Source organism: Equus asinus, chromosome 2, assembly GCF_041296235.1.
Source record: "Equus asinus isolate D_3611 breed Donkey chromosome 2, EquAss-T2T_v2, whole genome shotgun sequence".
Lineage (NCBI taxonomy): Eukaryota > Metazoa > Chordata > Mammalia > Perissodactyla > Equidae > Equus > Equus asinus.
In genome coordinates, this window is record NC_091791.1 from 176,628,774 (window position 1) to 176,645,962 (window position 17,189).

Below are 17,189 nucleotides of genomic sequence, written 5' to 3' on the forward strand. Positions count from 1 at the left end.
GTTGTGGCATGTGGGATGCTGCCTCAGCGTGGCTTGATGAGTGGTGCCGTGTTGGCGCCCAGGATCTGAACCGGGAAAACCCTGGGCCACCGAAGTGGAGCACGAGAACTTAACCACTCGGCCATGGGGCCGGCCCCTGCACTATAATTTCCTTATCCATCATCATATTGGATGTTTGAGTGTGTTCCAACATATGTGGATTATTATAAATAATTATTCAAATAAGTCATTGTGTATGTTTGTCTAGTTGTTTTTAATATTTCCTTGGTATAAATTCCCAAGAGGAGAATTATCATACTCAAAGATAGGAGTCCTAATATTAAGCTTGTGACCAACAAATACAAAAATGCTTGGGTCCAGAGAGTGGAGAAAAGGCAGTGGTTATTATAATTATCAAAAAATTTATTGAGCACCAACTAGACATATGGCCATATTGGTCACTAAGACACGACCTTTGCCCTACAACTAAGTCACAAATTTTCATATCATCTAATTTACGAGCAAGATCTACTAACATATAATCTACAAAAACAAAGAGAGTGCAATGTGTAAACAGGATACTGTGCTAGAATATGCTGTGATAGAAGACAGAATGTTAGTTCTCGAAGGGACTGTAGTAACGTTGTGGCATAAATAAATGAAAATAAGGCACCAGAACTCGTAAGTTTTTCTAGGTTTATAATTATAAAGGCTTGAACAAATAGATAAATGAAACTAAGGACTTTAGATAAACTTAAAAAACTTTTTTTTCTGGTTATGAATTTATTCAACACAAAACGATGCCCTCCAACCTGAGTTGGCTGGCCAGGTTCACTACCACATCTGCCTCTGAAGTGGAATTCTGCTGCTGACTCGGCAGTCTGTCCATTGATGTCTCTGGTGAGTCCTGCGGGCCACTCGCCCTCCAGCCCTTTCGGCCTGGCCTACCAGTCTCAGGATGGCTGTGGTGCAGGGTGGCACACACGACCCCAGGGGGCAGATGGTGGTAATCACGGAGATACTGGCAACCCTTGTTGGTGAGGCACCAGTAGAAATGCCTCCGGCAAACCGTTTCTTCAGTAGCATTGTGACTTGAGAGACCGCGTGGCCTTGGTGACATGAAGATTGGGCACGTTCTTTCCTGCCAGCTTGGGGTGCTTTGGCATGTTGACGTCCTTCTTGGCAACATGACTGTCTCCTTCAAAACAAGTTCATAAATGGCAATCCAGTTCTTCATGGGCATCAATATCATCCAGGGCCGGGGCTCAAAAGCCAAGATAAACTATTAAACCTACTCCTTTATAAAAAATATTCAGAGGGTCTGCACCTCAGGACCAGAAAGAACTGCTGGAGGAGGGTCTGGTTCTTTTCTTGTTCTGCATACAGGCTATTCCCAGGGAATAGGTAACGAGCGCAATTTCTTAGGAGCGCTGAGGTGCTTGGAAAGGAGAAAGTCTTCCTTGTTCATAGCCATGAAGAACAACAATATCTTTTTTTTCCTTCTTCTTCTCCCCAAAGCCCCCCCAGGACATAGTTGTATATTCTAGCTGTAGGTCCTTCTGGTTGTGCCATGTGGGACGCCACCTCAGTGTGGCTTGATGAACCATGCCAGGGCAGTGCCCAGGATCTGAAGTGGCAAAACCCTGGGCTGCTGAAGTGGAGTGTGCGAATCCAACCACTCAGCCATGGGGCCGGCCCCAACATTATCTTTTGAGAAGTCTTATTTCATTTATAATTATCTCTAAAAATGGAGAGGGCATGATGATCAGTCTGTAGAATTTGCTAATCAATCATTTCTGTTTCATTGCTAAACATCACCTTTGTTTTTTGTTTTTTGGGTATTTTTTGGTGAGGAAGATTGTCCCTGAGCTAACATCCATGCCAGTCTTCCTCTGTTTTGTATGTGGGATGCCACCACAGCATGGCTTGATGAGCGGTGTGCGGGTCTGCACCGGGATCCAAATCTGTGAACCCCAGGCCACTAAAGCAGAACACGTGAACTTAACTACTAGGCCACTGGGCCGGCCCCTAAACCTCACCTTTGTATTGACCAATTGCTGCGACTTCCAAAGGCAGTCAGAGAGTTTTTAGTCTGCCACTGGGAACAGCACTTTACAGCAAGAGTTTCAGACCGAACAGGCTAAATCACCGACCTAAAAACAAAAGCACAAAATGCCTGATTTTTCCTGGAAAATTTGGAAACACGCTGAAGAATGTGTCCCCATTTGGGAGACAGAATGTAGATCATTTCTGTTGCATTTTATGTTCTTTGGGTCCAGAGCCTGGAGCTTTAAGCTTTTTGGTTGTAGTAGGAATGCCATGTGCTCCAGCCTAGAATATTTGGGCCCAGAACACTTAGTGCAAATGCCATTATCCTAGTCAGGATAGGCCTCCACTCCACCCCCAGACAGCATTCCACGTCCACGTTAGGTGACAGATGCCCAGAACGCAAGGCGAGACTACGTTCTGGGTGGGAGACCTTATTGTGGCCATGAATCTAGCCTTTTCCCTCTTTACAGAATGTTGCCTAGATCTGCGTGAGGCTTGGAGGAGAACCAAGTGGTGATGACTTTCGTCCTTAACCTCTGGAAGAATGACTTGAGTAAACAAACTTCTGCTTTCAGAGGACCAGGATGAGGTGGCCAACAGAACCCCTGATGACCAAGTTTTGGAGATCAGTTTAGTGTACGTAACTTTATTACTAAAAACACAAGACAGCCCCTGACAAAAACAAGCCTTTCTGATCAACTCACCGCACCTGCCAACTCTCCATCTTACAAGAAAAAAACATGGAGAGGAGTATGTGCCCCTTCTGAGCGAAACGTCCTCAGCACGCTGTGGGCGCTCAGAAGATGTGTCTTGAGCAGGACGACACCACAAGCCTGGATGAGTCTGATCTTTCTGATGCACACGCAGGCTCAGTCAGGCTTCAAGAGGACTTGTCTGGTGTCACCTGATCTTTTGTCAGAAATTCCTTCTCAGGAAGGATTTAAAGAAGTTGAATGTTCTCCCCTGCCCTTCCCCCAACTCCACAGACAGGAGTTAACAAACTCAAAGGCCAGGGGACAGGGCAGGTGGCCCAGTCTTGTCAATTATGAGAACTCTGGCCACCTGCCATACAAACTAGCACATATCTTTTAACTTCTTCACCATCTGTTAGGTAACACAGACTGCTCCTCCACTGACGGAGTTCAGTCACATGCCTAGAGCCTTCTTAGGTAGCCAGTGTCTCCCATGCGGACCACGGATTGCCAGAAATATCTTCTGTAGAGATACATGCTACGAGATGCCTTTACTACTATCTTGATTATGTGTAAACAGGATTTTTCATTGAGTCATAATTAGTCTCCAGATAATTAACTCATGAACTTGTGGCTGAAAGTTTCCTTTGTTAGTGGCCTTAGATTCTCCTAAAGCAGAGCTCACAGAAAGGGCACAGGAGTAAATTTGGGTAGGGGAAGTATTACTATCGGCACATATTTCTTAAAACAGTTTAATTTGATTTTACTGTATTTTTGACTGGTCAAGAGTAGGTAAGAGACTTTACATAACTGCTGTCTTCATTTGCTGAGTTAGAGAATCCTTGATTTGTTACTGAGTTCCTTAAATAGTTTGTGTTCATCTAGCTCTTTTGACTTTCTCTAGGAACATTCATTCTCTTGCCACTCAGTAATTATTTGGGGCTGTGTTTTGGATCCAGTTGCTTAAGAAGAACCACTGAGACAGAAGTTGGGCCAAATTTATTCTACGAGGTGAGATGGAAATAGGAGTTCATCTTAAGCATAAAGCCAAAATGAAATCAAGCACACAGAAAATGTACAAGGCGATTGTGAAGTTTGCTTCTAAATTAAACATAAATCTGCCGGCAGCCGCATCTCTCCTCAGAGTCTGCTGGGGGCCAGCTGGCAGCCTCTGTAGTCCTTACAGTGTGGTAAATCCACTCAAGACCTTGAGCGCCGCTTTCTTCCCTCTCGATTCATCATCCGAGGATCCTTTTCTTGAAAGTCATGAAAATAGGACAACAGATTTAGTTCTCAACACCAGCAGTGGCAGTCGCTTGCTCTGTTTTTGTTTTTTTAAAAAAAAATTTTAAAGCCTTTATTAGAAAGTTGATTTCATATGACCTCGTGCTGGAATAAGTCTATATCTAAGGACGCTAAAAGCCCTACTGCCAAGCCAATTTTAAATACAGTGTGAGCTGGGAAAGGAGCCGTCATTGGGATGATGGCCACGAAGCTAGTCGGTTGTAGCTATAGCTTAAAAGGTCACTGGCTCACTTGCAAGAATGCTGGCAGCCTCAACATTTGCTATAAATTCCTCTCATTAGTCAATTGTTTTCGAATTTCTTTCCCACTGGGAAACTCAAGAATGTCTCTTGCCTGAGTGTCCCATTCTCAGCTGATCCCTCTCCCCCTGAGATGTTAGGAATGTTGCTCTGCAGCCTCCCCCTGAGTCACAGCTCGGGAGTTCTTTGCACGTAGCCGCCACCCTCCCCGTTCATGACTCAGTCCACACTCTCAAAAGAACACAGACAACATGGCTTGAGAAGCACCTGAAGCTTAGATCCAGAATTATCAGAACCAGAAAGGACCTCAGATAGTCTGTCCGAGAGGGGAACTAACCATCCTGCCTTACCTGGTACTGAGAGGTTTCTGGGAACACAGATCTTTCTGTGCCAAAACTGGGAATCCCAGGCAACCTGGGACGGTTGGTCACTCTCTGCTCAACTATTTTGCAGAGAAGAAACTGAGGCCAGGTGGCTGCCTTGCCCAAGCTGACAAAATTAGTCAGTGGCACGCCTGGAATTAGAATCCAGATCCATTGGTGTGGGAGCTCAGTGCCCTTTCTGTGCTGCTACTTCCTCATATTCCCACAGTGCACTGCACACAATAGGTGCTCAAGTTTCTGCTGTGGTTGGTTGTTTTTAAGCTCACAGGAAGTGCTTTTCACAGATATGATCATTCCTAATTAGCAGTGACCTCGCTCAAGGTCATTACGAATCAATGGTGAAATCATCTCTTTGCTTCCAGACTGAACAGAACAGAGTGAGCGAAGGGGAGGGAAACTTAGTGAGCAAGACAAGTGGCTAAGAAAACAGAAGGATTGTGGGAAGGTGAAGAGCCCCACGTGTCCAGGTTGACGGAGCAACTCTGCAGCAGGGGACACGGAAACACCGTCCAGTGAACGCCAAGAGAAGGGTGTGTTAGTTCCCTGTCCTCAGAGAAAGAGCAGCTGGGAAGAAAAGCCTCAACATTCTTCTGACAAGGGAGGAAAGGTAAATATGGAGCGACACACGCCGCCCCCACCATGTTGTCGTGACCGTGGGATGAGAAATTAGATGACCTGACCTTCATAGTCACAAGTTTTCCCAGGACTTCAAAGGAACCTAACCCCCAGCAGTATTCTTTGTCCTTCTAGGTCTGAGATCTGCCCTGTTTTTCTTGCTAATTTTCTCCCCTGGATACTGAGTTTTTAATAAAGTAGCATAAATTACTAGGGATCATTAGTCTGTTATACTTAGAATTTTGCCATCACTTATCTAAACACTGCTGTGTCCCATCCGATGCTCCAGTCTTCTCACCTGCAAGAGGCACTGGTGTCATCTGTCTCTGAAGGAACAGAGAAAGCATTAGGAATGTGACTAGCTGAGGACCAAGACTGGAGAGATGACAACTGGAAACAAGGGTCCAGGAACATCGTTTATTGTGGCCGTCTTCAGCCACTCATTTTGTGGGCTAGTGCTTGGCACTTGGTTTCTTTCATCTGGGTCGGAGCCTAAGGAAGTGGCACATGTAAAGGGAGCAGCATCAACAAAATTACAGTGACTAAGGTGTTTTGACACTCGTTAAGATGGGTGTTACTCTCAAAATGGAAGCCAGCTACCTACTTTTCTATTCCACCACGCCTTTCCTGCCGGTGACCAGAGACAGAAGTACCTGTTCTTCTGACTAATCCCTAAAAACACAGTCAAACAGAGGCTGAGCTGACCTACTGTGCAAATGCCAACAGGGGTCATGGGGCCTCACGGCTGTTCTGCTTTAGGCTGAAGCCCAGATTGGGAGCTGATCTGAGATAGGATGATGCTTGTCAAGAATGGACTCGTGACACCCATCAGACGCAAGAAGCAAGATGAGAAACAAGTGCTGGTTAAAAATGCAAATTATTGGATCTTACCCCAGACATTCTGAATCAGATTTTTTTTTTAAGCAAACTTTTAAATGTAGGATAGTTTTAGATTTACAGAAAAGTTGTGAAGATAGTACAGAGTTGCCGTATACCACACACCCAGTTCTGCCTGTTATTAACATACGACATTAGTGTGGTAACTGTCATAACTAGTGAACCAATACTGATACTTCATTATTAACTGAAGTTCACACTTGATCCAGATTTCCTTAGTCTAACCTACTATCCTTTTTCTGTTCCAGGATCCCATCCAGGATATCACATTACATTTAGTCACTGTGTCTCCTTAGGCTTTTCTTGGTTGTGACAGTTTTTCAGACTTTCCTTATTTATTTTTTTTTTTTGAGGAAGATTAGCCCTGAGCTAACATCTCCTGCCAATCCTCCTCCTTTTGCTGAGAAGACTGGCCTTGAGCTAACATCCGTGCCCATCTTCCTCTACTTTATATGTGGGACGCCTGCCACAGCATGGCTTTTGCCAAGCAGTGCCATGTCCACACCTGGGATCCGATCTGGTGAGCCCCGGGCTGCCGAGAAGCAGAACATGTGCACTTAACCGCTGCGCCACCGGGCCGACCCTCAGACTTTCCTTATTTTTGATTCTCTTGACAGTTTTGTAGAGTATTGGCCAGCTGTTCATAGAACACCCTTCCCTTTGGCTGTGTCTGATGTCTTTCTCATGATTAGACTGGGGTTACGGGTTTCGGGAAGAAACCCATAGAGGTGAAGTGCCATCCTCATCACGTCGCAACCAGGGTACATCCTATCCACATGACCTCTCGTGTGGATGCTAATCTTGATCACCTGGCTGAGGTTGTGTTTTAAGGTTTCTCTGACGTAAAGTTATTCATTTCTCCTCCCCTTTTCTCTGCAAGGAGATCACTAAGTGCAACCCACGCCTCAGGGGCCGGGAGTTAAGTTTCCTCCTTGAGGGTGGGATGTCTACGTAAATTATTTGGAATCCTTCTACATGGGAGATATGTCTATTTTCCATCATTTATTTATTTATTTATTCAATCAATCATTTATATCAATATAGACTCATTGACATCTACTTTATGCTTTTCATATCCCCGTTGTGGGTTTTTTTGTTTGTTTTCAGCACTTTATCACTTTCTGGCATTTATTTCGGGGGGAAGGAGCACTTACTTTTTTTAACAAGGTTTCCTCATGTTTCCAGGCACACTACACATAGGCAGGTATTGACAGGGAAGAATTTCCCAAGTTTGTGAGATTATACGAGTCTCATGGGTCCTAGTTAAAAATCGGAGTCTCAGGCCCCTTCTCAAAGAGTCTAATTTAGAGGCTGGCCCAGTGGCTTAGCGGTTAAGTTCACACGCTTCACTTCAGTGGCCTGGGGTTCGCTGGTTTGGATCCTGGGTGCAGACCTACTATGCTCTGCTTATTGAGCCATGCTGTGGCAGGCGACCCACCTATAAATAGAGGAAGATGGTCATAGATGTTGGCTCAGGGCTAGTCTTCCTCAGGAAAAGGGAAGGATTGGTGGCAGATGTTAGCTCAGGGCTAATCTTCTTCTTCTTCAAAAAAAAAATTTGATAAGATTCTGATTTAGTAGTTCTAAGGTGAGCCCCAAGGATAAGGTAGATTATAAATAAATAGGGTGGATTATAAATAAAATTAGGGTGTAGAAAACCTACACAAGCCAGGCGCTGTTCCTGTACACTTTCCTTCCATCACGGTAAACTACGTCCACTTTACAGACTGAGCAACTACTATGTGCCAAGTATAGCCGGGTCTCTTGACTCCTTTGTAACTGACTCCTTTTTTAAAACTTGAGGGGCCGGCCCTGTGGCCGAGTGGTTGAGTTTGTGCACTCCACTTTGGCGGCCCAGGGTTTCACTGGTTCGAATCCTGGGTGTGGACATGTTGAGGCAGCATTCCATGTGCCACCACTAGAAGGACCCATGACTAAAATATACAGCTATGTACCGGGGGCTTTGGGGAGAAGAAGGAAGAGTAAAATCTTTAAAAAAAACCCTTGAGAGAGATATATATATAAAAGTATATATATATATATATATAAAAGTATATATATATATATATTTTTTAAAGATTGGCACCTGAGCTAACATCTGTTGCCAGTCTTCTTTTTTTTTCCTTCTTCTTCTCCCCTGTGTCCTCCCTCCATGTCTGTGTGTCTCTGTGTGTTCACATGGCATCTCCTCTTCTTACAAGGACACTAGTCAGACTGGATTAAGGGCCTGCCCTGCTCCAATAGGGCCGCATCATAGCTATACACTGTAATGACCTATTTCCAGATAAGGTCACATTCTGAGGTGCTAGGGGTTAGGACATCTATTTGGGAGACACAATTCAACCCATAACAAATTCACATACCATAAAATTCACCCTTTTAAAGTGTACTATTCCGTGGTTTTTATTTTATTCACGAGGTTGTATAATCAACACCACTAATTCCAGAATCTTTTCTTCATTCCGAAAGCACACCCCATACCATTAGCAGTCATCCCCTCACCTCCCTCCCCAACCCCTGGCAACCACTAAGCTTTCTGTCTGTATGGATTTGCCTACTCATAAGCATTTCATATAAATGGACATTTCATATAAATGGAATCATAGAAGAGGCCTTTTATGTCTGGGTTTTTTCACTTAGCATCTTCAAGGTTCATCCACATTACACCATGTATCAGTACTACATTCCTTTTTATGGCTGAATAATATTCCATTGTATGGATGTCTCAATTTTGTTTATACATTCATCAGTTGATAAACACTTGGATTGTTCCCACTTTTTGGCTATTATCAATAATTCTGCTATGAGTATTCATTACAAGTTTTTGTGTGAATGTTTTTGATTCTTTGGGTGGAATTGCTGGATCATATCATAATTATGTTTAACTTTTTGAGAAACTACCAACCTGTTTTCCAAAGCAGCTGCACTAATTAAATTCTCATCAGCAAGGTAACAAGGTTCTCATTTCTCCACATCCTCCCCAATGCTTGTTATTGTCTTTTTGATCATAGCAGTCCTAGTGGATTTGAAGTGGTATCTCATCGTGGTTTTCTTTTTCCCTGATGACTAACAATACTGAGCATCTTTTCATGTGCCTAATAGCCATTTATATAACTTCTTTGGAGAAATGCCTATTCAAATCCTTTGCCCATTTTTAAAATGCGTTGTCTTTTCATTTTGTGAGAGTTCTTTATATATTCTGGACACTAGACTCATGATTAGATTAGACATGATTTGCAAGATTTTTCCTCCCATTCTGTGGGTTGTCTTTTCACTGTCTTGATGGTGTCCTTGGAAGCACAAAAGTCTTAATTTTGATGAAGTCCAATTTATCTGCTTTTTCCGTTGTCACTTGTGCTTTTAGGCATCATATCTAAGAACCCATTGACAAACAGGCACTTTTAAATGATTATAGAAAAGATGATTATGAAACTCACATAATGAAATCTGCTAGACAGCTTTTCAAGGAAGAGCATGGAAACTCTCAACCTTTTAAAATAGAACAAACCGTTCAAAATGGTTTAGGTATGTGTTTGCCCAGACACAGGATCAAGGGTGAATTCTGGAAGTCCCAGTACTATGTGAAGGACATAAATAAAACAACTAGAGAAACATCTTTATATTGTAGAAAATTCTACAGATTTTTTTATACAATACTGAGAAACCAGAATGGTCACATTATTAATGAAAAGAGAAAGCATCTGCAGCGAAAAATGTAGCAAATGGCAGCGAACAACACAGCTGACTGGAGAATAGGAAGTTGGTTGTCTAACCGCTTCTCCTTCGCTATTGACTCACAATAGGTCTGCTGACCGCTGGAACAGAAGCATTTCCATAACTTAGAGAACCTATTTTTAAGAAGCTTTTGTGTTTAAACAAGGCCTAGATGATATGTTTCTAGTACCTGACACTACCACGGATGAGAAGCTGTGGGGAGACCAGCCACCCTGGCAATTCAGGGAGTGGTGAGCACTCCTGCAGCATTTGACTGTGAAATACAAGGCCCAAAGCTTGGTAAGATGAGAAACACGTAAATGGCAGAGAAATACTGGGGTTTACAGGCCTCGTTGTCAGCAGAGAGTCTCCGTTTTGGTTGCAGACGCACTTTCTCTCTGAGGTTGCACTCGCACTACCTCCAATAATAGCACGAACGAAACTGTTTTTGCTGTGTCACTGGCATGCTTGAAATTGCTTTTAGAAATATCTCATTTGTTTTGTTCTTTCTTCTAATATTACATAAAGCAGTCCACTACTTCTGATATACGTATGTATGCAAATATACATATTTTTGTTTATAAAGTTTTTTCTCTACATTTTTTCAGGAAAAAAATTAAATTGTAATCCCATTAAGCAAAACATTGTCAACATTAGTTTTTTATTGGCAGCAATGACTTCTTATTTTCTTAAAAAATATAGTTAGAATTCTTTAAAAAAATAAGTTGTTTTTTTGAAATACATTGGCTATTTAAAGAATGATATACAGACAAGTACTAAGAATGGCTATCAAGTAATGAGAATTTTCCCCAAGTAGCCTGTGGAATCATCATTTCATAATGCCCCAAACAGAACAGTGCATGAGTCCTAACCAAACAGAAATGCAGTTAAAGGAAGCTAGCGCGTTTAATTTGCAGAAACCGGGATTGTATTTGTGGTCTGCACTGAACATATTCTGGCTCTATATCACAACACAAAATTTCCCATTTCCTCGAAGCTAAAAGCTCAGGCATCAGTTAGACTGGTAAACAGAAAAGTCAGTCCAGGCGCAATTCATTAACTGGCTGATCACTGTCAGTCAGCCAGCAGTTGGATAATTATATTTTTAGCAAACATGTAGATAAATTTCTTCTGATAAACTGAGGTCTTTCAAGGGTTAACAAGCTATTTGTAAAGAGGAAAGTAAATTCAATTGATGGAGAGAATGCAACACAGTAGTCCCCCCTTATGTGTGGGGAATACATTCCAAGACCCCCAGTGGATGCCTGAAACTGCGGCTAGCACCAAACCCTAGATACACTGTTTGATAAAGTTTAATCTATAAATTATGCACGGTAAGAGATTAACAGTAAAAATAATAAAATAGAATGAGTAGGGGCTGGCCTGGTGGCGCAGCAGTTAAGTGCACACGTTCGACTTTGGCGGCCTGGGGTTTGCCGGTTTGGATCCTGGTGCAGACATGGCACCGCTTGGCACGCCATCCTGTGGTAGGCGTCCCACATATAGAAGAGGAAGGGCATAGATGTTAGCTCAGGGCCAGTCTTCCTCAGCAAAAAGAGGAGGATTGGCAGCAGTTAGCTCAGGGCTAATCTTCCTCAAAAAAAAAAAGGTTATAACAATATACTGCTCATTAGCATGGATCTTAGCAACCTCGGTATACAGTTTTTTTCCCTTCCTTATTAAGTCAAGAACTTTCACCTTTTCACTTAAAGGAAGTACTTTATGACTTCTCTTTGGCGTATCAAAATTGCCAGCATCCCTGGGCTTGTGCTTTGGGGTCATTATGTGGGAAAATAAGGGTGACTTGAACACAGGTACCGCAAAACCATGACAGTCACCCAGAAGGTGACTAAGTGACCAGTGAGCCACTGGTAGCATATACAGCGAGGGTCCGCTGCACAAAGGATGAGTCACAGGCAGGACCAAACCGGACAGCTCGAAATTTCATCCAGCTACTCAGAAGGGCGTGCGATTTAAAACTTGTGAATTGTTTATTTCTGGAACTTTCTATTTAATATTTGCGGACCACAGTTGATTGTGGCTAACTGAAACCGTGGCAAGTGAAACCTCAGATAAGAGGGGACTACTGTATATGTAATTACCTTGACTCTACAGTTAGAAAGGTTAACAGGACTCTGGAAAGCCACATCCAGGCGGACTGTGGGAGCTTTAGGACTATTGCCTTAATGCACAGTAATGCAACCATTAAACTGCCGGAAATGACTCAACAGTTTAACTTTAGTTTTGGGGGGAGTATGGAATTTATTTCACATGTTGTCAGTTTTGTATTATCATAGTTTATTAGCTTGAGGGTTGAATTTCTTCACTCATAATGCAAACTAGTATAATAAAAAGACAAAGGGAATTGTTTAGGATATGGCATAAAGTGAATTCTTCTCTTCAGAATTAATGTTACAAAAGATTCTTGGGCTATGCATTTACTCCATCATGTAAGTACTGTTCTCTCAGCCTGGATCATATGATATTCCTTCCATGAAGTCCATCTTCGAAGCCCCTTTTCTTCTGTGGGCTCCCACAGCACTAGGCTTTTTTTTTTTTTTTTTTTTGGTGAGGAAGATTGGCCCTGAGCTAAATCTGTTGCCCATCTTCCTTTTTGCTTGAGGAAGATTGTTGCTGAGCTAACATCTATGCCAATCTTCCTCTATTTTGTATGTGGGATGCTGCCACAGCAAGGCTTGATGAGTGGTGTGTAGGTCCGTGCCCAGGATCTGAACCCACAAACCCCGGGCTGCTGAAGTGAAGTGTGCAAACCTAACCACTATGCCACCAGGCTGGCCTCAGCTTAAATTTCTTTTATAGCACTTACTTGTATCTTTGAAAGTGTCTGAACGTTCCCTGTAAGTTGATGGTGAAGTTTGTTTTATAAAAGCAAAATTTCGCTTCAATGCTCTATTAATAGAAATCCATTCGAGCCAATGTTATTTGTTAAGCCTTCCCGTGATAAGCTTTCAAGCAGTGGGTAGTTTTGGCTCTGTTTCTTCCTTTAGAAAAACATAAAGCTCAAGACAAATATTCGATCACTTTGTTCCATCCAAGTTGCTAATCAACACGGTTACTTTGTCAAGAGTTACCAAGCTGGTTAAACCGCTTTATCACAAGTGGAGACTCGGTGAAATAAACAGAGGCAAAGAACTTTGGATGGATTTTTCAGATTTAACTATTCACCTTTAAACAAATCACAACTTATATCAATATCTAATCATATCTATTTCCATAGGAACTAGAGGACATAATTTAAAAAAAACCAAACATTTTCCTACTGTATTAGTTAGAAAACTGTTGATGGAAATTTGGAGAAATGTAACTGAAAATATCAGCAGAGTAAGGGAGGGCTCCTGCGGGAAGCTGGAGCACTGAGAGAAGAGAAAAGCCACACTTCGATGGAACCAGGACTGCCAGAGCACTTTTTCTGTCTCCAGCGTGGACCCTGGGATCAGAACAATGAGTTCCAATCCCAGCTGGTAAGCCTTAATTTCCTCATCAGTAAGGACATATTTACTAATTCAACGTAGTAAACAAGGTGGCAATTAAAAAGGTGGCTATCAGGCAGTACCTAACTCAAAGTTCCTAATTCCATGACATTGGATATACTATCTTGTCATAACTATTGACATTCATCTAGCACCTTTTTTCTTTTGAGGAAGATTATCCCTGAGCTAGCATCTGCCACCAATCCTCCTCGTTTTTTTTTTTGCCGAGGAAGCCTGGCCCTGAGCTAACATCCGTGCCCATGTTCCTCTACTTTATATGTGGGCTGCCTACCACAGCATGGCGTGCCAAGCGGTGCCATGTCCACACCTGGGATCCGAACCAGCAAACCCCAGGCCGCTGAAGTGGAACGTGTGCACTTAACCTCTGCGCCACCGGGCTGGCCCCTAGCACCTTTAACCCCAACAATTCAGGACACCGTGTTACTAAATGATGAGTAGAAATCTTAATGTTTAAGAACAAACTAAATAAAACAAAACAGACAAAACAATACAAAAGAATCCCAAAATCTTATTAATAAATCACATCCCAAGAACAACCCAGTTCAGCAACTGGCCTGGCAAAGGAGTAAACTTCTGAGTTCAACTCCACCCTGTCCCAGTGCAGTTCAACAGTTATCAAGCACCTCGTGGATGCCACGGAGGCAGTTCCACAAGACAAAATGTCTCCCTTGAGGAGACACAGTCTAAAAGGGAGGTGAGATATGAAAACACACTGTGATGTTCCATGCACAGTGAATGCATAAAGTACACAGAACCTAGATGCGGCAGCGGTAAACCTGCTTGGTGTCAGAGGAGAGTAAGATGTGTTACGGAGTGTTACCAAGGAGAAGCCAGCCTAAAAGGAGTGGGAGTCCGCCAGACAGAACAAAGGAGAGCAGGGTATTCAGGTGGAGGAGACAGTAAGCACACACTCAAATGTGCAGAGACAATTAGGACGACAGAGAATCCAACGCACTGTGAAGGATGCTGCTGTGGGGACCTGAGGTTGGCCACCCTAAGATATGTCTCTTTGGCATCAGGATTGAGGCTGATTGCTTTTGATAGACTGGGACAGGGAAGGAGGCTCTGAGGAATGGAACTTGCCCTTTGTTAGGACACGTTTACATTTGTAAGGTAAACCTCTATCTGTAAAAGTTGCCTCCCTCTTGGGGCTGGCCCCGTGGCCGAGTGGTTAAGTTCGCGCGCTCTGCTGCAGGCGGCCCAGTGTTTCGTTGGTTTGAATCCTGGGCGCGGACATGGCACTGCTCATCAAACCACGCTGAGGCGGCGTCCCACATGCCACAGCTAGAAGGACCCACAACGAAGAATATACAACTATGTACCAGGGAACTTTGGGGAGAAAAAGGAAAAAAATAAAATCTTTAAAAAAAAACAAAAACAAACAAAAAAAGTTGCCTCCCTCTCTGTACCAGGAAGAAGAAAGGAGATGACCTTCTCTCTAAAAACTCTTAATCAATACCAAAGGCAAGAACTTAAAATCTGCATTTTATTGTGCTAGTCTGGTAACCTCCTGTAACTGACTTCCCTCCCCCTCCCAACATTGGCATTTCTTAAAGATTAAGCATCTTTCTTTAGGCTAGGAACTGATTGCTGAGCTCACCTGTGACCGCCCAGCTCCAGACAATCGACTTTCCTCCGGCTACACCCTCTGAGACAGCAGACCACTACCTGCTGTGTCCATCAAGTGCTGTGCTGACGGGGCAATCTTGTGACTATTGTGAGAGGGACATTTCAATCACATGTGAAACACCCCATTTGGGGGCTATATAACCACTCTGTGCACCCCACTTCTTCGGTGCCCTTTCTTCCTTCGGGAAGAAAGGCCCCGGGCCATGGTTCCTCATAAAGCTTTGTTTAATTTTCTCTTGCTATTCTGTCTCATGTGAATTTAATTCGTTCTCCGGCCAGACGAACCCCCATTTGGGGAGAGGAAATGTCCTCCTCCCCTACACTGTGAAGAAAGGGCTCCTCTGAGAAAAAAGGCCAAGTTCCAGAGAAGGGATATTAGCTGCTCCACAGGATTGATTTTCTGGAATCTGTGGGACTAACCAGCCACCTTTTGTGGTAAAATAATTTCAAATACAAGAATGATAAAGAAAATTAGCTTTATTTATGTAGAAAAATTGATTGTAGTGTTAGATTTTGTCGAATGTTTTCATTCTGAACAATTTACAAGAGTATTTATATACAAACATAATAAAATAGAGTACATCACATTGTTCTTGCTTCACTCAAAGTGTCTTCTCAATCTGAACATGCTGCATCACTTCGGTTTTTAACTTTTAACAGGGAAATGCTTGGTTGTGACATAGTGCTTGATTCATACAGTATAACACTGAAGTGGAAGGAGAGTCAATGATTACCAACAGTTAAAAAATATTTTTTCAAGCAATATGACTTTATCATTAAATTTTTTCTATATTAAAATACATTTCATGTTAAAAAAACATACTTGTATTCATTGATGACTTAAATTTGTTGTACTAAATTTGACATTTATATAAACCCATAGTTTATCTAAATATAGATATTAATCTATATTAAACTCATCAATATGAATGTCTACCACAAATGAAAATGAACAAAATTGTTAAGAACAGACGAACAGAAAATCTATTTGAGAAATGGAAGTGGAGATGCCTTATTCTATTTAAAATGAGTAAAATTTCCATTTTCTGAACCCAATTCAAACTAAACCAAGATGTGGTGAAAAGCCATGATATTTATAGACACCAGATCTTAAGTCACACTGTAGGGCTGTTATGAATTTGTACTATTATATGTCGGAAAATTCTAAACCAAGTTTCATAAACATTTCCAATCATTTATGTTGTTTAGGAAATCCAAGAAAGTTTAATACAATTACTGAATAAGGCAGAATTTTAAATTAGCAATTGGGATACAATATAAACGCAGATAATTTATACTAGAGTCAAATCTATAACTGTCTCAGTATTAAGTATCCCATGTGTGTATGGACTGTCAGAAGAAACCCATTTCATTTTTTAAAGCAGTGAATTGTTTAGTAAGGTCAGTTCTTTAGCACTTTCTTGAAATTCCTAGCCAGAATTCTGACAGAGTTCTGTGGTTCCACTCAACAGAAAAAACCCCACAAAAAAAGTTACCCTTGCTGTTACTTTGAAAAGTCACAGCTATTTAAATTAAAACAATCAACCAGACCTCCAAGTGCACTTGTGTCTAAAATGTCACTTTTGCCCCCAAAGAGAAAGAAATGATCAAGTATTGTATTAAGGGGCTTACTATTAAAAAAAATAACATCAGAGGAAATTGGTCTTTAATTGGATGCTTGAATTCCTTCCCGGGTTCTGAGGGTGTTTAGGTGTTGGTGTCCTGACTCTGACGCTTTCCTGATTGCCCTTGATGGCCGCCTCCAGGCGGGCTTTCAGGGCTGGAGAAGAAGCCATCACACTTTTAAAAACTGACGAATACTGAGGCCCAATCTGCATGAGATTTTGCAAAGCAAAGTCATGTAAATTTCTCATTATGGAAGTTGCTGATCCCAGAGCATTCTCATCCAAAAGGAAGGAAATGAGGATAGGCAGAAGACAGGCCACCAGCTGAGAGCCTGGAAAGGAAACAAATGATGTGAGCACGAGGTTCAGGGATGTAAATGGTCATCACGCCAAGTTGTAAAGGCACTTGATCTGGACACATTTTCCTCACCTAAGGGGAAAACAATTCTTTGAACTTCTTCTTCCAGATAACTACTAAGTAATATCAATACTGGGGATTAACATAATACCTGCTTTCAATGAATGTAGAAATAGAATGTTAAGTGACTAA

At 42.2% G+C, this 17,189-nt stretch overlaps 1 protein-coding gene across 19 annotated transcripts in view; it reads right to left on the minus strand.

The window, feature by feature from the left end:
* Window positions 1-15,473: 15,473 nt before the first annotated feature.
* HEATR5A (HEAT repeat containing 5A) overlaps window positions 15,474-17,189 on the minus strand; it is a 99,657-nt gene continuing 97,941 nt past the window's right edge. For all 19 annotated transcript variants that reach the window (XR_011501537.1, XM_070504200.1, XM_070504198.1 and 16 more), the window contains one exon: window positions 15,474-16,971. Coding sequence is in view for 18 of the 19 variants with exons in the window: in XM_070504200.1 (XP_070360301.1) it covers window positions 16,664-16,971 (308 nt within the window). In the remaining variant the exon portion in view is untranslated. The remainder of the gene's footprint in view (window positions 16,972-17,189) is intronic.